This window comes from Perca fluviatilis, chromosome 14 (assembly GCF_010015445.1).
Source record: "Perca fluviatilis chromosome 14, GENO_Pfluv_1.0, whole genome shotgun sequence".
NCBI classification, from domain to species: domain Eukaryota; kingdom Metazoa; phylum Chordata; class Actinopteri; order Perciformes; family Percidae; genus Perca; species Perca fluviatilis.
This window is the reverse complement of record NC_053125.1, coordinates 29,264,008-29,289,996: the sequence shown is the minus strand read 5'-3', so window position 1 is coordinate 29,289,996 and position 25,989 is coordinate 29,264,008. Positions and strand designations below refer to the sequence as shown.

The 25,989-nt window shown below is 39.5% G+C and overlaps 2 protein-coding genes across 2 annotated transcripts in view; both read left to right on the top strand.

The window, feature by feature from the left end:
- The window catches only part of LOC120572807 (sialoadhesin-like), a gene marked incomplete in the record, with an annotated part of 288,199 nt that overhangs the window by 96,425 nt on the left and 165,785 nt on the right, over positions 1 to 25,989 (top strand).
- Positions 354 to 24,551, top strand: LOC120572846. The gene is made up of 5 exons (XM_039822334.1): positions 354 to 516; positions 21,057 to 21,177; positions 22,191 to 22,451; positions 22,904 to 23,164; positions 24,243 to 24,551. Exons 2-5 carry the CDS (start codon positions 21,081 to 21,083, stop codon positions 24,434 to 24,436), a joined length of 813 nt encoding a protein of 270 aa, XP_039678268.1. The 5' UTR covers positions 354 to 516; positions 21,057 to 21,080; the 3' UTR covers positions 24,437 to 24,551.

The following is a 25,989-nucleotide window of genomic DNA, read 5'->3' as shown; positions in this document are numbered from 1 at the left end:
ACATTTGAGTCCGACAGACACTCAGTACGTTTACATGCACGCCAATATTCCACTATTATTCCGATTATGACAATATTCCGATTTTGATACAGTTCATGTAAACAGCATATTCCGGTTGGATATTCAGAATAAGGTTGTTTTTTTTTTCCAATACAGCATTTTCTGATTAAGACATATGGGATATGCCGGTATTATTCGGGTTTTAGAGGAATTCTTTGGACATGTATGCAGAACATTTGGAATATGTGACTCAATCTGGGTTTTTACCACAGGCTTATGGTCAGCTCTGCGCGTTGCTATGGTTTCTGTACACAAACCAACCAGCCAACGGTTTGCAAGCCTGCAGACCCGATAAGAAGGAGAAACACAGCTACTTTTAAACCTTATCAAAGACTTGGATATCAACAGGTTTTTGGATATGAGCACACATCGCTACAACGACCTTTTCGAGAAGCTGGTTGAAGGAATGAAAGAGGGACGCTGTGTTCACACGGTCCAACAAGTCAGCCACCACTGGTAAACTTTGAAAAAAATCGTATTTTGAACAGCTACATTTAAACGTGAATATTAGTGGAATATTCTCTTTCATTAACCATGTAAACAGCTTAGTCGGAATATTGTCTTTTACGGAATTAGGGCAAAAACCGGAATATTATGTCCATGTAAACGTACTGATCGATGTAAACTGCAGCTTGACTGGTTGGTGGAAGCAAACAATCGCAAGGTAGTAGTTCTAGTTTCAAAAAGTCAGTCTGCAGGCATTGCGAAGTAGAGCGATGATCCCTGCACAGCACAACGATCCTGTTCTCTCACTGTTTCTCTCTCTGTCCTCTCTCTCTCGCTTTTCAACAACAAGCTTCCTTACTCTGCATAGCTGTTACACATTCATGACAAACTGACAACAGATACATTAGAAATCAAGTGAATCTCTTCCTGACAACAACTAATCTAAAACTAAAAGTATCTTTTAGGTGAATTGACTTTTAGGAAACAGACTGCAAATGTCTTCTCTGTGTATCTGACACGTTTAAAGTGTTAAAAAGAAAAAAAAGATCTTATCATTCAATGAGGAAGGAAATGTTAATTCAATTAAAACTGTAAGAAAAATCTCAAGTAGCCTACATGATGAAAACATATTTTTATTAACAAACAATCAAAAGTTCCAGCACCTCATCCTGTGTCCAGATATTTCACAGCTTACAAAGCTCACAACTGCCATGTGGTTTTGTTTGTGGAATAAAAGTATGAGCAATTCCAAAATACAACCTTAAGTAGTGCTTTCCAGAACAGATGTAACGTTCTTCACAGGGCAGTAAAAAAACAATATGCAATGAAGTGAAGCAGCACAGTAAGGAAAACTATTTAAAAATTAGTATAGACTTTAAGAATGCCACCCTAAAATAATAAGTATTTTCATGTATTTGGTTTCCTTTTTTGGTCAATCAAATCTACAGTGTGTAAGTCTAAAGAGGATGCAGAGCCTACATGTGATACTGAGACAATTCAATTAGACGAATGAGATGTAATCCAGTCAAGAGAACCCAAATATACCACTTTCATCCCTGAGATGGTTTATAAAATCATGATCTGATGTATCAAAAGCTCAAGTATCAAAAAGCACGTATGAAAAATCCCCCGGTGTCTGCAAAAATATCACAAAATCAATCAAATATCAAAGATTTCAGAGCTCAGGAGAACAGGCACATCATTTTTTATATTACAGTAAACATTCTGTACTTGAATTACTTCATAGAAACATGGCTGTCAGTTCTGCTTTAACCATTAAGTGCGTAATTTGGTCCTACCGCATCATTCCTATAACAGATTAACCCGTGGATTAAAATCATACACAAATACATACATTTCATGATTAAACTGTAAACTATAACCTAACAGACCTTCCAAACACTGAGGCAGCAGAGTAATCCCTTCTTTCATCCTTCATCCTTGCAACTTAGTTTGTAGGGGTGGGAAGCACCAGAGGCCTTCCTGATGCAATATTATCACGACATATTCAGATATATTGCGATTCATTACCTTTTTCTTTCAGCTTCAAATTACACCCTCAAAAGAAAATTTGGTCAACATCTGTGTTATCTAAAAAGATAAAACATGTAGTTGACTGTAAACACAATTGATTTCCTTCATCTAGTACCTAAAAGTTAAAATCTCATGTACAATTTAAGCAAAGACCAATACTTTCATCTGTGTATCGATACAGTATTGCCACAAAAAATAGTGCAATATAATGCAGTATCTTATTCTTTTGCCCATCCGTACTAGTTTGTGCAATCTCAGTACTGTAGTCTCAGGTGCATTTTATCTCCCAGAGCAGCTGTATTCAAACAAAATAACAGTACGCCAACAGCACCATCATGAGGTCCAACAGAGGAGCTGCTGCTATCAGGTACATCCAGGATACAGAGAATAAACAAACTATGGGTTGCCTTTTTTTTGAGAAAAAAAAAATAGAAAAAGAATTACCATTTTTCTAGCAACCAGTGTGTTTTCCTGGAGGCACCTGATTAAAAACAAATAGATGTAATAAAAGATTTTTCTTATTTGGTAGCTTGTATTGGTAGCTGAAGATTTATGTTTAAGTGTTTTTATATGTTGTCTGGGCTCAGATTGATAAGATTATTATTTTTCTCTTTTCTTGTTTGTTGTTTGTTGCGTCCTCTCCTGGCTCGTCTTGAACTCGTACCTATGTGACACAAAACCAGTTTTTATTTTTTTACTCCCATCACTTCCAATGAAAGCACATTAAATTATATTTTAATGTCCGATGTGAAAAAAAGGAATGAGTATGGAAAGATAAAGCTGATGAATGAAGAGAGGAGAAATTTGTGACTTACTGATTGTTCCATATTTCTCTAGTAATGCAGCAAATACAGCAATGCGAGCGTAGCCAATACCAATGTCACTGTCAAGTCCTGGAGAATAGATGTAAAATGTCAAGATTAGTTCTTTACTGTGGGATTCCAAAACACAAATACTAAACCAACTCATTCAACTGATGAGATATGTGGGTTGTAAAATAAAAAAGGAACAAGAAAGAGACAATAAAATCAATCTGAGTAAATATTCCAACCTGTAATAACTGAGTTCTGAACACTTAGGGCCTGATTTACTAACACTAGCGCAGCTTGCGCTGCGTCTGTTTATGCGAGTTCGGTAATAGCGCACGCTATGCTTCCACATTTTGCGTAGTATTTATCAACCCTGACACCCATCAGCCAATCAGCGTCTTTCTCCGCCCACTAGACCGTAAATTGCGCTGTAGCAAAGCGATATATGTGCTACGATACGGCTGAGTGCAGACTGCGATATTCCCACTGCTGATGCTAGGACTGTTTGAAATGATCCTGATGCCAATATTTGTAATGTAGCGCGGAGTTTAACAACTGCTGGAATGGGATGTGAACGCTGAGTGGGAGATTCAATTTCATCTTTGATTTCTTCCAGTAACTCTAATATTGGATGGCTGCTTGATCTGTAACGCTAAATGATGTTGTGTTAACTGACCGTGTGATTCTTGTGTTAAAAATATTTTCAGCCTCGCCTATGTCTTCGTCTTGCTCAAATTACTGTTGCCATTTCACCAGCGGCATAAATGTCTACGAGGAAACTCGACTGCGGCTGGTTTAGACCTGGTTTAGGAGAATTTCCCCCGCAGAATAGAGGCGCGCTCTTACTGACAATCTTTGTAAATACCACGGAATATATAATTAGGGGCACTTTGCGCTTATCCTCCCACCTTTTTGTGTGCAACTCCCACTTTCCCCACGACCCTCCCACGAACGCATATTTGAAGCGCAACTTGTCTGTTCTCGCTCATATGGCAGACAATCTGCGATTTTACCCAAGTGCGCCCTGTTTTTAAATAGCCCGCATCGGTTACTTCCGTCTTTGCGACCAATTAGCGCCTGGAAACAGGCGCAAACGGCTTGATAAATCTAGCCCTTTTATCTAAATCTAAACCTTTTATGATACTGACGTCCTCAAACGTCTTGTTTTGTCCTGCACTCAACGATATTCAGTTTACTGTCACAGAGGAGAGAAGAAACTAGAACAATAATCACATTTAACAAGCTGACATCAGAGTTTTCCTTTTCATGAATGACATGATGAAATTATAATCATTATCTCTGCAGCTCTCTATTTAATTATTATTTAATATATAAGTGAACAAGCAGAAAATAAAGATAATTTAGTGACAATTACAAAAATGAACGCACTTAGTTTTCTGCCATTTCTATATTTAACTTACGGTTGGGTATTGGGCTTTGTTCTGCTTTCTTGGATTGTCCACTGCAAAAAAGACAAAAGTGATTAGGTAATCAGGAAAGATGGGACTCGTGTCGTGAAGAGTCTACAGCTACATGCTACATGCTAACAGCTCTGGCTGCACTGAGTTCTTCCTGCATGTCTTTAAGAAATGTAGATGGATCTGCAAACTTCTACTTGTACTTGCTTTACAGGGTTGTACTTTCTTTTGTATCCTTATTATCATAATTTACTCATCAAATCATTTCTCCGATTCAGGAAGTTTTAGTGTCTTTCTATCTTCCTTATGATGTTTTTTTTTTCTTTGTAATTTGATTTGATGTCAGATCATTAAGGACTGCCCCTCAATGATTTGTCGAGTATAAATGAATGTTATATGAATGGAAAAAAAACATGTTGGTTTTACAGTAACTTACTGGCAGCTGAATGCCAGTAAGTTACTGTAAACGTGTCCCCATTATCATCTACTAGTAATGTGTGTATCTAATGTGTGTCATCAAGCAATGAAAGTTACACTGTTTGATCTTTAGTTCAGTAGAGCAGGGGAGTTGGAGATGTTTAGTTCGAACAACGCAGCTGTATGGTCCCGCGTCACTTTCTCCAAATTGGTAGATTTTCCACGCTAGTTTCCCTTTGCTTAGGTCCCAGCTGCTGTCAGAAGACACTTTGTCACAAAATTGTTTTGCCTGATCTGTATCAGAAAAACCTCCACTTTTGTAAACCAGGGCAATGTCAGAATTCTGTTTGCATTCAAAAACAAAGGCTTTCCACTTTGTTGCATCGCATCGAGGTTCGAGGTGGAAGTCCAAAGTGATGTCGTCTCCGACCGCTGCTTCCAGGCTCTTTGGGCAACTTAATTGAACATTTTCTGTAACAAGAAACAACATGAAACCTTCAGAATAGAAAACTGAAAACGATGTAAACATTTCCTTTAACCCTTATGGTTGTCCTCTATATTTTGATAACCGAAATTTGGGTTTCCATCATCCAAAGTGCCCAAACATAACATGAATTGTTCCATATAAAATGCTCTTCAGAAGTTAAATTAAGGATCAGTTCACTAGTTTCATTGCATTTTGGGTGTTTTATTCAAGTTGATAGCAATTGAAAAAAATTGAAATGGTTTCAAAACCGTATCCAGAATAAACTTTGACAAGAAAAAGCGTTAAAAATAAAAAAGGCAAAAAAAACGTTGGGAAAAATGACAAAAACGTCAGAAAATTTGTTCATTTTCAATTTTGACCCAGAAGGACAATGAGTTGCAAAGTCGACAGAAAGACAACACAAGGGTTAAGAAGTGGAACTATGTTCCTACATTTATTGAAAAAGTTAAGTAGCTACATATACATACAAAAACAACTTGATGTAAATCTTTGAGCTACTTTAGTGTCCGATGTGAAGTGATTATGACACAGCGCTGTCTCATGTCAAGTCTGTATCGAACACTGGGCCACTGGTAAGGACTAAGCCTTGGTACATGCATGGGGCACACATTCTACCAGGTGAGCTACTAGGGCGCCCCCAAGGTTTTACTTTTTATTTAGTTTGAGTTGACTAAAAATGTTTTTCACAGCTTATTTTTGTTTTGGTTGACTAGAACAGCTCTGCTACACACCCAACAACATTATCTTTATTTGGAGAACTTAAATCTGATGATCTTTAACACCTGACTGCTTCAAGATTCAACCATTTCTTGTAGCAATGAAGCTAGGAGTTACTTGGACACTATAAGGGGGAAACAGCATTTGTTTTTTAACTTGCCGCATTCCTTTCTTTGCTCTGCCTTTGGCACTGTGAACACAGAAAAAAATGACAAAAACATATTAAAATCAGAAATGGGAAGTAACGAAGTACAAATACTTTGTTACTGTACTCAAGTAGATTTTTCAGATATTTTTACTTTACTATTTATTTTTGTGCTGACTTTTTACTTTTACTCCTTACATTTTTAACAAGAATATCGGTCCTTTCTACTCCTTATATTTTACAAAATTAGCTCGTTACTTTAGTTTCAAATAACTTCAGTGGAGTTACCGTTATTTTTGCATCATCAATACCAAACTCAATCTAATTGGATGGGAAATATTCGTTTCACTTGACGCACCACTACAAGACGACTCGACAGATGCGGCGGCATTCACTCACAGCAAATCATTGCGGCTTGATGGCGGTAACGTTAGAACTTAGTAGTATGGACGCCTCGGTTCAGATATAGGTCTCAAATTGGCCTTCATCACAAAAGAGTTCAAGGGTAGGCTACGAAGAATGAAAATGCCCTCATCAGCTGAGCAGTGGGTTGTTTAAAGATTCCTTTAAATGTTAAGGGATATGTTAAGGGATCTGTGAATTCTCACATAATCACAATTTAATTCATATCTTGCTACTCAGTCAGAATCTTATTAACCTGGAGTCCTAGTCTCTGTCACAATAATCATATAGGCTATGTGATGTTTTAGGCCTTGGCAGACATCCATTTAAAATGTAGGCAGTGGCATATATATAAAGAGCATTTTTTCCATGTCCACTGAGGTTTCTCAGCTTGCACTCTAGTAACATTTGTGTGTTCCAGGTAGCTTTGCATTAAATATGGTTGTCATTTACAAGGCTACTTTTACTTTTAGGGCCCTATTTTTACGCATCTGAAACGCAAGTATGAAACGCAAAACGCAAGTAGCTTTGTGGGCGGATCTCGGCCGCTGTTGCTATTTTACCGGCCGGGATAAATGAGTCTTGCGCCCACGCAAATCTTAAATGGGTTGGTCTGAAGTAGCTAGGTGTGGTTTGGTGCGTAAACGCAATAAACCAATCAGAGCGTCATCTTACATTCCCTTTAAGAGCAGGGCGCTTTGTTCCATGGCGGATTGCTATTATGACGGCGGATTTGCCTGGCGACGCCAGCGGGAGCTGCCGGTGCGAGATGCGGCAAAGTAATAAATGCCCGTCTTGGCCGAGTAGGCGATGTTGGCGCTTACCGGGCGCTTCTCCTCAAGTCTGGAGAGGATTGCTGCAGCCATGGAGCGTACTCTCCAAACGCACCACCTGCACCTGTTGTGCCCCTTCCTCTTCCCCACTCCATCTCCGTCCACCCGCTTCCATCAGGAGAACATGACACATATCCCGGACCAGATCCCGCCGTAGTTCAACATCATCGTCCTTAAGTCCTCTAATATTTCCTCATTTATGTCATCAACACATCCATGATTCATGGAAATGTTGTGTAAAACACAACAAGCCACAAAGAATGCTGCTACTTTTTGAGGACTGTACTGTAAAGTGCCTCCTGACCTATCCAAACACCTGAAGCGCATTTTCAGTATATTTTCCTTTGTAATTATGTATGGTTTGCAAAAATGGGAACTGCTGCATCCATTTAGATGAGAGAAGTGTATGCGGCACACGCTACATTATGGCCAAGCATGCGCCCTAAAATAGCATCTGAATAAGGCGCTACTGACTTTAGACTAGCGCCTACGACTTTAGACCAGGCCCACTGCGCGCAAAGACCAGTCCAAACGACGGTGTTGTTCACGCCGTTTTTGCACGTCCAATTTTTTCGACGTCTACCGAACATCCATTATTGACGTCGAAAGGACCGCTGTATAAGGGCGACTTGCAGTCCAACTGTGGTCATTGTGGAAGTCTTTTCTACGTCAAATTCAAACTAATTTCAGACATCTTTTTAATGCTTCTTAGCTCTGTGCATAACTGTAGTACCATTTCAGAAGGTGGCATACGGTTTCAGTTTATTTTCCTACAGCTTAAAAGCTTGCTTCCATGAAACCGTATATATCTATGCCATGAAACACGCTGAATCGCCCCAAACAGGGGCCCAAATGCTTGGTGTGTTGCCTCCGCCAATCAGATTGGCGTTTAATGCTTGGGTCATGATAACGTGCTGCCTCAGCCAGAGTGGTGTTATTTATATGTTAATTATTTAAATTGCATTTCCAAATAAATAAATAAATACATTTATTAATTAATTATGTAAAATAAAATAAACCAGTAGAGGGAAAACAGGAATATGTAAAATAACAAAATATAATGTACTCAATAAATAAATAATGTATAACAAATAATGTTTAATCACAAATCATCATATTCATATTCATTAATCATATTGTTGACAACAATGTTGATATTTGTCATAAATAAACAATATTACATTAATAAATGTCAATTTCCCACACATGTTTAAGATGTCCACATGACGTCCAAAAAGTTACCTAGTCTGACGTTCAAATGTTGAACTGCATATTGACGTCCAAATGGGGTCATTGTTAGACGTTCAAATAGCAGACCTAGTTTGCACGTCGTGTAGACGTCAAGAATTGGTCTGGACCGGACGGGCCGCAATTTAGACATGATCTGCACGTCCATCAGACGTCTAATGTTTAGTGGGGGTTTTCCTGGTCAGTGCCGCGGAATTGTTTTCTGAAACTGCAGAATAGCACAAAGTAACGTTTGCGCGGAACACGCCTCCTCTTTTCGCTGAACCGCCCCCAGGGGCGCAAACATACATCCCTAATTTACCGACGTGCGTCTGTGGAGGGAAAAGTCCGCTGTGCGTCGGGTGCAAAATAGGAATGATACATGCGTCGGTGTACAAAGGCAATTGCGCTGAGTGCAAGATAGGGCCCTTATACTTTAAGTACATTTCCAAGCCTGTACTTTGTTACTTTTACTTAGTTAAATCAGTCCTTTGTATAACACAAGTATCTGTACTTTTACTTGAGTACGGGAAAGGAGTACTTTTGCAATCTCTGATTGAAATATAGCATCACATCAGACTGTCCTGGGAATGTGTTTGCATTATTTGTATGCATATGTACATTTCCACAGTTTTCTCGCTGCGGCCTCTGTGACATGACTTAACAACCAACCCAGATAAAGATCGCTTCAAGTTCACTCCAAGTGAGATAAAACACAAATTCAGAGCTTAAATTACAAAAAAAAAAATATTAGGCTACAGAAAGAATCAAAGAGAAGGCTAAAGTGTTCTATCAGCCTGATGAGTCAGCATTTCCTCCATGATTAGCCGACAATCAGTTCGGCCTGACTACTTATGATAGGTTTATATTTGCGTATTCACCACAAACTGTGCTTTCCTGTCTTATCTACGTAGGCCTACTTTTATATAGGTATCTCCTCTTATCTACATCATGGAGGATTCATGGACAGAACAATGGCACTGGTGGCATTTTCAGGGAAACCGGAAACTATTAAAGTGAGAAACACATTCGACAACTGAGTGGCCGCGGGCCTACTTTCTTTTCTTTTTGCGGTTTTTAACCAAAGTTCAATCAAGCAACAAATTACTAAATAACTGAAATTAAGTACGCAAATTAACCACGATCCTATTAAAAAGAAGATATAGCCCACACTGATATAATTATAAATTTAGCCTAAGGTAGTAGGCTATAGGCCTTATGATGTAACGTACCTGTGGCGGCTGCCTTGAGGACCAGAACAATAAAAACAATAGATCCAATCAAAAGGATAGTTCTCCCATTCATCGCGGTGTCAAAGTGTCGTTCGTCTGTATTTTAAAAGAGTGAAAAGTGCTACATGTCCTACCTCAGCACTTGACCAAAAATAGCTGCGTCATTCCCAACTTTTACTTTCGTTCTGATGAGGAAATGACTTCGGTAAAGTTAGACAGAAATTGGCAGATTCGCAAGATTCGCGGGTTTGCGGTTCAATAAATCATAAGCGAAACGTGTTACTTACACAATAGGCAGCTCTATCTAACCGTAGGAAGGTAGACAACAAGCTACAACCCGGTTTTTATCCGAAAGTTACCGTCTACATATGTGGATGAATGCAATGCATTCCTGTGAGCGTTCAGCTTTCATCCGAGCGTCTAGGGACAGTCTACAAAGTGCAAAACCGAAAGTGGATACAAAGATAAAAAATTCAACCGCTTCACTGTTATTGAGCCTAGCTCTTCCAAAATCACTCTACACATCTAGGGCCTCCTCTGAACATACTACACTGACTATTTTTTGGAAATATGGCTCAGCCTATTTTTAATGAATTTGTATTGGAAATAATTCAATACCATCAATGCTATTGAGTCTAGATCTTCCAAAATCACTCCACACATCTATGACCTCCCTCTGAACATACTACACCAACTAAGTTTTGAAAATCTTACTCAGCCTATTTATAATGAATTTTTATTGTGAAATATGTCAATACCGTCAATGATATTGAGTCTAGCTCTTCCAGAACCACTCCACACATCTAGGGCCTGTCTCTGAACATACTACACCAACTAAGTTTTGAAAATCTTACTCAGCCTATTTATAATGAATTTTTATTGTGAAATATGTCAATACCATCAATGATATTGAGCCTAGCTCTTCCAAAATCACTCTACACATCTAGGGCCTCCCTCTGAACATACTACACTGACTATTTTTGGAAATATGGCTCAGCCTATTTTTAATGAATTTGTATTGGAAATAATTCAATACCATCAATGCTATTGAGTCTAGATCTTCCAAAATCACTCCACACATCTATGACCTCCCTCTGAACATACTACACCAACTAAGTTTTGAAAATCTTACTCAGCCTATTTATAATGAATTTTTATTGTGAAATATGTCAATACCGTCAATGATATTGAGTCTAGCTCTTCCAGAACCACTCCACACATCTAGGGCCTGTCTCTGAACATACTACACCAACTAAGTTTTGAAAATCTTACTCAGCCTATTTATAATGAATTTTTATTGTGAAATATGTCAATACCATCAATGATATTGAGCCTAGCTCTTCCAAAATCACTCCACACATCTATGGCCTCCCTCTGAACATAATACACCCTCTAAGTTTTGAAAATCTGGCTCAGCCTATTTCTAATATGTTTTTATTGGGGAACAATTCAAAACCGTCAATGTTGTTGAGTCTAGCTCTTCCAAAATCACTCCACACATTTATGGCCTCCCTCTGAACATACTACACCCGCCACCTTTTGAGAATCTGACTCAGCCGATTTTTTATGAATTTTTATATGGGATAACATCCAATAGCTTCACTGTTATTGAGCCTAGTGCTTCCAAATTTACTCCACACATCTGGGGGCTCTTTACTAACATACTACACCATCTTATGTTGGTATAGCTGGCTTTGTCTATTTTTAAAGGATTTTTATAGTTGAAAAATGCAATAGCTTCACTGTTATTGGGCTCAGTGCTTCCAAATTTACTCCACACATCGGGGGGCTCTTCGAACATACTACACCATCTTATGTTGGTATAGCTGGCTTTGTCTATTTTTAAAGGAGTTTTATTGTAGAAAAATGCAATAGCTTCACTGTTATTGAGCCTAGTGCTTCCAAATTTACTCAACACATCTGGGGGCTCCTTACCAACATACTACACCATCTTATGTTGGTATAGCAGGCCCCTGTCTATTTGTAAAGGATTTTTATTGGGGATAACATCCAATAGCTTCACTGTTATTGGGCCTAGTGCTCCAAATTTACTCCACACATCTGGGGGGCTCTTTACTAACATACTACACCATCTTATTTTGGTATAGCTGGCTTTATCTATTTTTAAAGGATTTTTATTGGGGATAACATCCAATAGCTTCACTGTTATTGGGCCTAGTGCTTCAATTTACTCCACACACCGGGGGTCCTTACCAACATACTACACAATATTATGTTGGTGATAGCTGGCTTTGTCTATTTTTAAAGGATTTTATAGTTGAAAAATGCAATAGCTTCACTGTTATTGGGCCTAGTGCTTCCAAATTTACTCCACACATCTGGGGGCTCTTTTACTAACATACTACACCATCTTATGTTGGTATAGCAGCCTCAGTCTATTTTAAGGATTTTTATTGTAGAAAAATGCAATAGCTTCACTGTTATTGGGCCTAGTGCTTACATTTACTCCACACATCTGGGGGTCCAACATACTACACCATCTTATGTTGGTATAGCAGGCCCTGTCTGTTTTAAAGGATTTTTATTGTAGAAAAGGGCATTGCTTCACTGTTATTGGGCCTAGTGCTTCCAAATTTACTCCATACAGCTGCTCATTACCAACATACACACCATCTTATGTAGGTATGTGGTTTGTCTATTTTTAAAGGATTTTTATAGTTGAAAAATGCGCTTCACTGTTATTGGGCCTAGTGCTTTCCAATTTACTCCCACACTAACTGGGGGCTACTTACCACATACTACACCATCTTATGTTGGTATAGCAGGCCCTGTCTATTTTAAAGGATTTTTATTGTAGAAAAATGCAATAGCTTCACTGTTATTGGGCATCATCTTATCACATAACAAAACATTTCAATGGATTTTGAGGGGTGGGGTGTTCAATATTCCGGTTGTTAAAATACTACACCTAAAAGGTGTAGTATGTTGGTAAGGAGCCCCCAGATGTGTGGAGTAAATTTGGAAGCACTAGGCCCAATAACAGTGAAGCTATTGCATTTTTCAACTATAAAAATCCTTTAAAAATATACAGAGCCTGCTATACCAACATAATATGGTGTAGTATGTTGGAAGGAGCCCCCAGATGTGTGGGAGTAAATTTGGAAGCACTAGGCCCACTAACAGTGAAGCTATTGCATTTTTCAACTATAAAAATCCTTTTAAAATATACAAAGCCAGCTATACCAACATAATATGGTGTAGTATGTTGGTAAGGAGCCCCCAGATGTGTGGAGTAAATTTGGAAGCACTAGGCCCAATAACAGTGAAGCTATTGCATTTTTCAACTATAAAAATCCTTTAAAAATAGACTGAGGCTGCTATACCAACATAAGATGGTGTAGTATGTTGGTAAGGAGCCCCCAGATGTGTGGAGTAAATTCGGGAAGCACTAGGCTCAATAACAGTGAAGCTATTGGATGTTATCCCCAATAAAAATCCTTTAAAAATAGACAAAGCCAGCTATACCAACATAAGATGGTGTAGTATGTTAGTAAGGAGCCCCCAGATGTGTGGAGTAAATTTGGAAGCACTAGGCCCAATAACAGTGAAGCTATTGCATTTTTCAACTATAAAAATCCTTTAAAAATAGACAAAGCCAGCTATACCAACATAAGATGGTGTAGTATGTTGGTAAGGAGCCCCCAGATGTGTGGAGTAAATTTGGAAGCACTAGGCTCAATAACAGTGAAGCTATTGGATGTTATCCCACAAAAATCCTTTAAAAATAGACAAAGCCAGCTATACCAACATACGATGGTGTACTATGTTGGTAAGGACCCCCAGATGTGTGGAGTAAATTTGGAAGCTATAGGCCCAATAACAGTGAAGCTATTGCTGCATTTTTCTACAATAAAAATCCTTTAAAATAGACTGAGGCTGCTATACCAACATAAGATGGTGTAGTATGTTGGTAAGGAGCCCCCAGATGTGTGGAGTAAATTTGGAAGCACTAGGCTCAATAACAGTGAAGCTATTGGATGTTATCCCCAATAAAAATCCTTTAAAATAGACAAAGCCAGCTATACCAACATAAGATGGTGTAGTATGTTGGTAAGGACCCCCAGATGTGTGGAGTAAATTTGGAAGCACTAGGCTCAATAACAGTGAAGCTATTGGATGTTATCCCCAATAAAAATCCTTTAAAAATAGACAAAGCCAGCTATACCAACATACGATGGTGTACTATGTTGGTAAGGACCCCCCAGATGTGTGGATTAAATTTGGAAGCTATAGGCCCAATAACAGTGAAGCTATTGCATTTTTCTACAATAAAAATCCTTTAAAAATATACAGAGCCTGCTATACCAACATAATATGGTGTAGTATGTTGGTAAGGAGCCCCCAGATGTGTGGAGTAAATTTGGAAGCACTAGGCCCAATAACAGTGAAGCTATTGCATTTTTCAACTATAAAAATCCTTTAAAAATAGACTGAGGCTGCTATACCAACATAAGATGGTGTAGTATGTTGGTAAGGAGCCCCCAGATGTGTGGAGTAAATTTGGAAGCACTAGGCTCAATAACAGTGAAGCTATTGGATGTTATCCCCAATAAAAATCCTTTAAAAATAGACAAAGCCAGCTATACCAACATAAGATGGTGTAGTATGTTGGTAAGGACCCCCCAGATGTGTGGAGTAAATTTGGAAGCACTAGGCCCAATAACAGTGAAGCTATTGCATTTTTCTACAATAAAAATCCTTTAAAAATAGACAGGGCCTGCTATACCAACATAAGATGGTGTAGTATGTTGGTAAGGAGCCCCCAGATGTATGGAGTAAATTTGGAAGCACTAGGCTCAATAACAGTGAAGCTATTGGATGTTATCCCCAATAAAAATCCTTTAAAAATAGACAAAGCCAGCTATACCAACATAAGATGGTGTACTATGTTGGTAAGGACCCCCCAGATGTGTGGAGTAAATTTGGAAGCTATAGGCCCAATAACAGTGAAGCTATTGCATTTTTCTACAATAAAAATCCTTTAAAAATAGACAGGGCCTGCTATACCAACATAAGATGGTGTAGTATGTTGGTAAGGAGCCCCCAGATGTGTGGAGTAAATTTGGAAGCACTAGGCTCAATAACAGTGAAGGTATTGCATTTTTCTACAATAAAAATCCTTTAAAAATAGACAAAGCCAGCTATACCAACATAAGATGGTGTAGTATGTTAGTAAAGAGCCCCCAGATGTGTGGAGTAAATTTGGAAGCACTAGGCCCAATAACAGTGAAGCTATTGGATGTTATCCCCAATAAAAAATATAAAAAAATAAGCTGGGCCTGCTTTCCCAACATACGATGGTGTAGTATGTTAGTAAGGAGGCCCTAGATATGTGGAGTGATTTTGGAAGAGCTAGACTCAATAGCATTGACGGTATTGAATTATTTCCAATACAAATTCATTAAAAATAGGCTGAGCCATATTTCCAAAAAATAGTCAGTGTAGTATGTTCAGAGGGAGGCCCTAGATGTGTAGAGTGATTTTGGAAGAGCTAGGCTCAATAACAGTGAAGCTGTTGAATTCTTATCTTTGTATCCACTTTCGGTTTTGCACTTTGTAGACGGTCCCTAGACGCTCGGATGAAAGCTGAACGCTCACAGGGGTGCATTGCATTCATTCACATATGTAGACGGTACTTTCGGATAAAAACCGGGTTGTAGCTTGTTGTCTACCTTCCTACGGTTAGATAGAGCTGCCTATTGTGTAAGTAACACGTTTCGCTTATGATTTATTGAACCGCAAACCCGCGAATCTTGCGAATCTGCCAATTTCTGTCTAACTTTACCGAAGTTAGGAAATGTATAGTCTACGTTAGGATACAAAACAGGACGGATACAAGTCCATCTTATTCGTTGTCAAAAAGCTCCATGTCTGGCGTTCAGTCATAATCCCACAGATGGTAGCATCGCACCATTGGCTCCTCAGCCAAGCACTTATACACCAAATGGCAACGCTCCCATTCACTCGTAATCGGGTTGGTGCCTTTACGCTGCGCCAGGGTGTGCGGCGTGCGGATAACTCGCCGCGGAGTGCCAAAAAAAAAGCTTTAAAACACTATAAGGGTAAAAGAAACACAATAACTTTACTGCCCAGGGGTTTGTGTAACAGCTGACTGTTTCCTGCAACAAGTTCCAGCACAAAGCACAGTCCCTCCGTCTCTTTAGAAATGATTTTTCTCTCTCTCTCTCTCTCTCTCTCTCTCTCTCTCTCTCTCTCTCCTTTGGTGTCTCAGGCCGCCAGGACAGTGCGCTGGGCTGTAAAGAGAATTTTGTTGTTGTTGACAAAATGCATTATTCAGTTATACAGTCCTGGGGAGAAACAAACATTGCATTTAGACTTTCTTTTTCCATCATTTATCTTATTTTATCAGTACCCAAGTTTCCATCTAAATGTAGGCTATTGCAAATGTTATCCAGGAAATCAGGAAAAGAAAATGTAAAGAATTTCTATCCACTAATGTTATGCAGGGACTTCAAAATCAAGGAACTGAATACCGCATTCAATAATGACGCCCATAAACTAAAATGAAAAATGTGCTCACTTCAGTCCTTGACTACGAAATTTCCGCACGTTAAAAAATATATACCACTTCACATTGCGTCAGTCACGTTTACACACTGTCCCGGAAACTTTCGTCATTAAAAAAAATCATACAGGGTTAAATTGGTGTTTTTTCAGGATCCCCTGGTTCGCGGAAATGTGTCTTCTTTTTAATACGTGGCTCCAGTATCAACATCCTGAAGTAAACTCTGAATCTTTTAGGATAATCCTGCAGCTCCTTGATAACGAGGTGGAACTCTCCTCGCTCTGCCCAATCTCAGGATTGGGTGGAGCAAATCTTTCCTATTTCTTTTTCTCTTCTTAAGAAGAGAAGACAACAAAATCACCGTCACTGCTTCAAGACTCCATTTTGTATTGTTTTATGAAATGTTTTGCAACATTTTAATTGATACGCACTGGACTCAGTGTGCAAGTTTCTGTGACAAATTTTTAGCATGACAAATTTTCCGACCTTGAGCGCATAAGCCAAAAAACGTTTTCTTGCTTTCACTGTGTGCGGCCGACTACGCTCCCCTATTAATGTTTTTCCCATTGGCCCCCACCCAAGCATTCCTGCTCATTCCAAAGACTTTACATTGGATGACATAATGCACATGAAAAAAAACATTGGAACACTGCCTTGTGTTGCAATAGTTGTATGAGTTTGTTTGAACAGTTTATGAAGTGGTTGTATTGTTGTGGTTTACATTTCTGCTTTCATATTGGAGAACTTGATACTGTTGTCTGTGACGGGGGTATTGTGAAATACCACATCGTCTCAAACTGTCATAAGCAGTCTGTGTGCTTGTGATGCTCAATTGTGTTTTAAGCCCCCAATGTCTCCTTCCAGGCAGCGCTGCAACCGTTGACTTCAAGGCACCTAACCCTAACCTTAACCCTAACCATAACCAGTGCCTGATCCTAGTGCCTTCCATTCAACGCTGCCTGGAAGGAGACATTGGGGTCTTAAAACACTGATAAACGTTTGAGACGTTGCAAATACCTGCTCCCCAAGAATGCAAGCCTGTTTCTTTAAGGTCTTTGGATTAAAAATATATCCACATCTGTCCATCACAGTCTCACGGCAGTTCATGAAATGGTCACGTTATTTTTAATCTATTGATTTGTGTACACTGACATGTTTATGTCATTTATTTCGTGTTGGAGAGCACGAACTGGAAAGCATCAAGAACGGGAAAGGAGCGCGATGGGTGAAAAGAAAAAACGGTTGGGATCAGGAAAAGAAGAACGGGGTTGGGTTTTAAGTAAAGAAGAACCGGTTGGGATTAGGAAAAGAAGAAGCAGTTGGGATTAGGCAAAGTTAAGGAGCCCCGGTCTCCGGAGTGAAAGTCCTGTGTTGTTTGACCCATCCACCACCCCAACAAACCTCCTTAAGTGGATTTTCAGCTTTTAATAATCCTGGCTACCGTAGTCGTGCTGTGAGTACAAACGATGCTTCCCATTGAAATACATCAGTTTAACATTCGTCCTCTCCAACATGAAATAAACAACATAAACGTGTCCGTGTACACAAATCAATAGATTAAATAACGTGAACATTTCACGAACTGCCGTGGGACTGGGTTGATATGTCAGGGCGAAAGAGGGTAACAAGGATCAATTGTCCAGTATTCAAAGGAAAATGTCTTGTAGATGTAATATGCTTACAAGGGTCTAGCAATGTGAAGCAATGTAGCTATTAGGTTACTTTGCAGATAAAGCCGAGTCAGATTCAGCGAACCCAATAAACAAATTCAAATTACTGGTAGCTGACATTTAAAAGTGATTTAAGGCTTTGTTGTTACTGACTACCTGACGTGAAGAGCATTAACACACAGCTGCTGCAAAACTACGATTTTCTGTATTAGACTTGCTTCTGTTAAAGTTGGATCTGAGCAACTGCAGTTTAGCCTACATTTAAAGTATGTCATTTTAACGTTATCTGGGTCATAATAAATGGTCTGAACCCGACCGGTCGAATGATATAGTGTCTGATTCCTACATGAGGCACACAAACAGCTGATGAAGTTTTTTTTTTTTAAAGAATCAATGACGTTTACTTACCAGCAACGCTGTAGACAGCGAGATAAAACAGCCAAACCTGAAGCATTAAGTCCATCGCGGTCGCTGGATAAAGAGGCCGGGATGCTAAAGATCTCACCGAGATGCTTTCACTCTTTATGAAGGATTAAAACGAAGATGTAAGCCTATTTGTCAGGTCGTCAAATGCTGCACTCGCCAAGGTGAACTTGGAAATAACTTGGCCTATACTTTCCCTTTTGTGAAGGAAGTAAGGCTAAATCAGATGCAAACAGATGACATTCAAGGACTCTGTCATTTAGTTGTATTGTTATTATATTGTATTATCTGATGCTATTTGATACCGACTATAGTGACTCTAAAGTAAAACGGTGATGACTGTCACTGTACCTCCTTTCATCTGCTGATTGATTTGGTTCATTGATCCATTTCCTAAATGCGTTTATTTTTCCTTTTTTAAATATTCTACTCGGAACTCAGAACCACTGAATCAATAACAAGCATGTGACATATAACATTACATGTCATTTAGCTGACGCTTTTATCCAAAGCGACTTACAATTGTTACATATTAGAGGTCACGCACCTCTGGAGCAACTAGGGGTTAAGTGTCTTGCTCAGGGACACATTGGTTGATGCATCGCAGTGGGAATCGAACCCGGGTCTGCCACACCAAAGGCAAGCGACATATCCACTGCTCTATCACCACCCATAACATAAAATACACATATGCATATATAAGGGCATATAGATGCATCCAAGTATGTGAATACATACTGTACATAAAGTAGCGAAGAATTTAATTGTTTTGTATATAACTAAATTACAAACATAGAAAAAGGGGGTATAGCACCAGAAAAGTTTTTTTCTGATTTCTTCCTACTCCTTTTGAACATGGAAATCCTTTTTTCTTCTTCTTTTCTTGCCTGTTCTGAAATGTAGGCTACATGTTCTTATTTATCTTTTATTTTAAAAGGAGAACATGTTCTGTTTGTCGTCTCGATAAGCAATAAAAGAAAATACCCAGAGTGGCAAATGGGGACTGGGCAGTGAATGCACATAACTGTGGTAGAAATAAAAAAGGTGTAATGTCGAAGTGGAAATCAAGAGAAGAGTGGCAGCGCCACACCAGTTAGTGTCAGTCCAAATTACGCACAATAAGCAGTTTGAACTCACTCATGTAATGCCATTTATTTTCTAAGTGTTAATAGTTCAGGCGGGGGGGGACAGAAGGGGGAGGAGAGGGGGGAGGGGGGGCGCCCCCACGGAGTGAGGGGGGGGAGTGAGGGGGGCGCAATCCAGTGATGTAGTCTAATGTAGTGTACTGGATATACTGTACTGTATGTTATATTGGCCAGAATCTACCTTGGGGGGGGCATACCATAGTCGGGGGTCCTCCCCCAGGGAATTTTTGAGCATTAACAACTTAATTTCCTTTATTCGGATACACTTTTATGCACCAATTTACAGTGGAAATACCTTTAAAACTATAATGGAAATTATGTTGTTGCGTGTCATTGAGCATTTTTAAGTGGGTATTTGGAAATCCTGGCGCTTTCTTAGTAGGTATACTGCGTACAGCGTATTACGTTGACTACAATACTGGTGCGCACGGATCTGCTGCGCCACGCATGGATAAAATAAAAGAATACATTGGCCTACAGTAACAGAAATATGTGCAGAATGAAGCCAGTCAAGACGGCCCAGTGTTTGGTGGACCGGGTCGGGGTCATTTTCCTACAACTTAGGTTCAATCTACAATATGTTACACCACGCCTACACATCATCTACGGGATCGATTAGTTTACGCATCACATGAGTTCGCCCACCCGACACAGCGTTTGTTCCTGGGGAGATGGATCCGTGCGTCCCGCCTCCATGTGCGCCATGAATGATCCGGTATAGGAGACTGCACTACTCAGTATGACACAATGTGCCCTGCTATGACATGAACTACAATGACTACCTTCGAAGTCACTGTTCCACTATCTTTAATGTGACTATTATTGCCACTGTTCATCACAGCCCCAACCGGCCCGTCAGACACCGCCTACCAAGAGTCTGGGTCTGCAGAGGTTTCTTCCTAAAAGGGAGTTTTTCCTCGCCACTGTCGCAATAGCCACTGCTAATGCTTGCTCTTGAGGGAATTACTGTAATTGTTGGGGCTTTGTAAATTATAGAGTGTGGTCTAGACCTACTCTATCTGTAAAGTGTCTCGAGATAACTCTGTTATGATTTGATACTATAAATAAAATAAAATTGAATTGAACTGAATGCCTGGGCCTCAGCAACTACAGAATCACAGGCACTATTGCATTTTTCCGTGCTGATCTTTCTGTTGCACAGTGAGTCGATATGTCATCTATGGGAAATACAGAGGATGACTGAAAGAATTTTCTAATTCTTCTTCACACATTTCCTGTCACTGAAAACAAAACACTGACAATTTCAAAAGGGCATAAAATATAAAACAACTTAAACCTGTTATTCTTCCCAGATCCCTCCCTGAAATATTCAGCAATGTTCATTATATATTTTGAATACTAAACACAAAAATAGTATGGTTGTTTCATTAATGTATTTCCATTTTCTTGTCACAGTTTTGTCCGCACTGTTGTTTCGGTAACTTCACTTCAGCTAAAGATCTGAATACTTCCTCTTACACCTCTTACCACAAGCATCAAGTGAAACAGTCACTTTCCGTAAGTAATTCTGTATTGTCTCTCAGCGATGGTCGTCATGGTTTCCTGTGATGGTAAGGATGTGGTCGACTGCTATGAAAAACCTGAAAGAGGAAGACTCACAACACAAACAAAGGATGGAAATCGCATCACTCTGCCTAATGCTCTGTAAGTTATTTAACTTTTTCAAAATAATTTATATTTCTCTGCTCATCTTCCAATTGACTTGTCCTTTTCCTAAAATCCAAGCCTGCTCATAAGTAAACCCAGAACAATGTAGGCTTTTTGTGTTGTTGTAGTTGATGAAACAAAGCCCCAAAGCGTTTCATGCTCACCCACGTATTGTTAGCAGGTGTGCACAACCTTCTGAATATGCTACGTGTGTACTGCTAAAAAAGCTCGGGACTCATTTCTGAGATAGCGAGGGAAGCTGTGATGTGTTATCTGAAATAAGTCTTTAAAAAAATCATTATATTTCTCAGATGCAATCATTTTAAAGCTGCATTGATCAATTATTGGCTACTGGAGGGCAGAACAACATTAAACAACAACAGTTAAGTTTAGACACCCAAACGTCTAGTTAAGATTAGAAATAAAAGATTGTGGTTTGGATTGAAACACCGGTCCTCTTTAGCAGTACTCCCGGGACACAAACACCTGTTTCTTGGGTGAAAGTCTTGTGTTTTCTCCTTTACTTCTTCCGGGACATAAACTCTACTCCTCTGTTTGAAAGCCCTGTGTTTTAGGAGCCAAACATCCCACAAACACTGACCAATCAGAGCAGACTGGAGGCTCAGTCCGACTTGTGACAGTTTGCTGCATATCATTCCCCCTCTCTCTCCCCTTTCCTGTCCTAAACTGTCCTGTCAATAAAGGCCTAAAAAATGCCCAAAATAATCTGAGCCTACTTGGCTTTATTCAGGGTGGGGTCTTAAAAAGACGGGCGCTAAAACGGAGCATTTCAGACAGAGAATGAACACAGGAATATTCAGACAGACAGTATGAGAAAAATAAAGTGTTATTTGAACATTAAAGCATGTAAACATGTTCTAATACAAACCCAAAATACAAGTATAAACATGAAAAGGAGCATCATATGGGACCTTTAATACTTTTGATCAGCCATATACACAAAAAATAGTTTAAACCGCTCAGAACCATTTCTTGTGTCGCCCCACCAGCCGCCTCGCTGATCGTCACTCCCGACAGATCTCAGTTCTTCCAGTATGAAGAAATCTCTCTGACGTGCGCTGCCAAATCCAGCGGCTGGACGGTGAAAAGAAACACCTCCGCTAGGACTTCTCAGCCATGTATGTTTGGCTGGGGGATCCCAGACGAGTCGTCCTGCACCGTTGAGTCCGCCTTCCCATCCGACACCGGAGTGTACTGGTGTCAGTCTCTGCAGGGAGAGTGCAGCAACACCGTCAGTATCAGCGTGGCAGGTCATATATCAAATATGCATGTTTTTTTATTAAATTAACCCTCCCGTCAAACATGCAACTTTTTGTCCTCCAGGGTCAAAATTTATAATTAACACATTTGTGAAACTTTTTTCTGAAGTTTTCTTCACTTTTTGTCAACATTGTTGTTGTTTTTCCAAAGTTTCGGCACTTTTTTTCCGACATTTGTTTATTTTGTTTCGATGTTTTTTACGCAATTTTTCAACATTTGTTACTTTTTTCAAAGTTTTTGAAACTTTTTTCAACATTTTTGTCATTTTTTTTTTCAATTTTTGTTGATGTTTTTAGCATTTATGTATTTTTCGACACTGTCGCTTGATGAAAACGAGTCAAATCTGACCCGAGGAAAACAGGAGGGTTAAAAACACTTTGCAAACTCTACAAGTCATAAACAAAATGCAGCAGGTATAGGAAAGTATCCTTCCGCATTTCAGAAGGTGTTGTGATCATGGAGAGTCCTGCTCTTCCTGTCATGGAAGGAGACAAAGTGACGCTCCGCTGCTCCTACAGAGAGAAAGACGAAGAGGAATCTACATCCGACTTCTCCGCTGCGTTCTTCAAAAACGACGTGTTCATTGGCTCCGAGCCTGCGGGAGAGATGATCCTCCCAGCGGTGTCCAAAACTGACGAAGGCTTCTACAAGTGTGAACACCCAACCAAGGGAGAGTCCCTGCAGAGCTGGCTGGCAGTGAGAGGTGAGAAACCAAAAACCAGGGCTGTATCCACCAATGAACAGAGATGGTAGAAGTCTTCACATCCTTTACTTCAGTAAAAGTACTAATACCACACTAAAATACTCTGTTACAAGTAAAAGCCCTCCATTGGAAATGTTACTTCAGTAAAAGTGGGTAAGTATCATCTTGAAAATGTAGTTAAAGTATTAAAAGTAAATAAAAATCCTCCCATTTTGTGTAAAGGTGTAAAGGATCCAAACAGTTGTGTGTTTAATGGTCTGATCATCTCAGCTGGACTTGTAGGCCGTTATATTGTTGGCTAGTTTACTTTAGAATAAAACATCAGATTTCATAAACTACATGTGTTTTGTGTGCAGGAATCTTAACGTGTAAAGTAACTAGTAACTTCAGCTGTCAGATGAAATGTAGCGGAGTAGAAGTAGAAAGTGGCTAAAAGTACCTCAAATTTGTACTTAAGTACATTACTTGCGTAAATTTACTTAGTTACATTCCACCACTGCCAATGACGACACTGATATCATGTCCACAGTGTTTATTCATTGAAATGTGTTGCCTGTAAACTGCATATGATGATACCCATTAGTAAAAACTCTGGATTCATACTTCATATCAGGTCTGTCGAGACGACAAGCAAACCACTTTAAAATGTTTTCTGGATGGATTTCGGATCGATCGGGACTCTGCTAGCATTGGAGCTGCACCATAAACACAACAACAGACATATCATTTCACATCTTACCAGGTAGTCTTACCTCCCTGCTTACTTTTCCCAAAGAAAACTCTATTTCTCGCTCAAGTTTAAATATTTCAACTCACGCGAACTCGCGGTGTGGCACGAATGAGGCGAATTCGTGCCACGTGCCGTGATTTCGCGTCTATTTGCGTCTTTGCATTGACTTTGTATGGAATCGCGCCACCGATATAGAATATTTAAACAGCAAAGAGGCAATTCTGTCTGACGTCCAAGAAAAATAGCTCAATAAAATGTTTTCATTTTCATTTCCTGACAAGCTACGGTTATGGACAAACAAGGTTTTCGACCGACAGTGACGATATATGTGATTTATTTCCTCCTCAGTTCAGCCTACAGATGCTTTTCCTCCTCCTCCTACTCCTTCTCCTCCTCCGATAATGATGCCTCTGCCCCGGCTGCTGTGCTCCGTCCTGCTCTTCCTCTTCTACACAGCCATCCTCATACTGTGTATCTACAAGTACCGGAAGTGGGCTCAAGGTAAGAACTCCTCTGAGAAGTATACTATGCTGATGACTTAGTCCTGTCTCGGTATATTGCTGGTCTTCAACTTATGGCGTTTTTCCACTACATGGTACCTGCTCCACTCACTTCGACTCTACTCGCCTTTTTTGGTTTTCCATTATGAAATTATGGTACCTGCCAACAGGTACTTTTTTTAGTATTACCTCCGTTGAGGCTCCAAGCGAGCCGAGGCGATACCAAAAGGTGACGTGAAAGCCTGCAGACTACTGATTGGTCGGAGAGAATCGTCACTAATCATTGCGGCGTCACTGCTAGCGACAGAAGGGGGTGTCCTGAACCAACCCGCTATTCATAGGAAATTGTTCTTTTTTCTCTAATACAAAAGGAGACCCAGAACATTGGTTTGAATAATGCATTCAATAGCGCTCAAAACAAGTGAGCCTCAAGTGGCAATCCCAATACGCACCGCGTCTGAGGCGAGTTAAGCCGAGCTGGTACTAGCATTTACTAATTTGGTACTGTACGTATGTTATTTATATTTCTGGAAACTTTCACTCCATTACATATCCTAAATAGAATTTTTTGGAACTGGCGACCTCCTGGTCCCAAGCTCACTTCCTTAACCCTTGTGTTGACTTCGGGTCACATTGACCCATTTTCCATTTATGTTTTATAGCAGAAAATATGGGACTTAGAAGTAAGCACTGAAAATGTGTAGAAGAAAAATTTTACAATTTAAAACGCTGGGTTAACCCCCAGGCCACCACTGAGCCCACTGAAGAATGTATACTTTTACTCCACTACATTTCAAGCATCTTTGTTACTTGTTTCTTGCAAGAAATGTTTTCATATGGTGGAGTAAAAGATTCTTTTCTCACAACAAAATGAAAAATCTGTTTCTGTTTGTCTCTTTGTAGATTTCTAAGATACTTGTACTTTTACTCAAGTATTGCTTTTTAAGTACTTTATACAAGACTGATGACATCAAAGCACTAAATGTGGTAAAGAAAGTGAGATATTTGGGTCACATCATCAGAAATGATTTATGTGGTGATGATGATGATGATGATGACAATGATGACGATGATGTGCAGCGCTAGTGTTGCAAACTGTACCGGTATGCACAAACTTTCCTTGTTCTGGTTTCTCCTGCAGCTCGAGACAGAAAGAGGAGAGTTTCTGATCGCTTCACGCAGGAATAACGACTTCTATTTCCTGCTCGGTAACAGAAGAAAAAGAAGACAAAGTGCAATTTGTCCCTGACATTATACAGCCTGTTTATAAACTGACCAATATCTCTGGAGATACAACTATAGGCTTTATTTCTTATTATCCATCCTATGTTTATCATTGAGTATTATCAAATTTTTTATAAGCTAATAATGTGATGCTTCCATGAAAATGAACACGTTTCACATCAAATTGTTGATAACCTTGACGTTCTGAATGTTATTAGTTTGTTTAAATTATCTTTCAATAAAGATCGTCTATGGCTGATGTTTTTACGGACAGTAAGGACAGAGAAGCTGGCGTACAATCAAACCAGAGTTGCAAAAATCTGGGTTGGATTTATCCCAACTTGGGTTGATGGTACAACCCAACATAACCC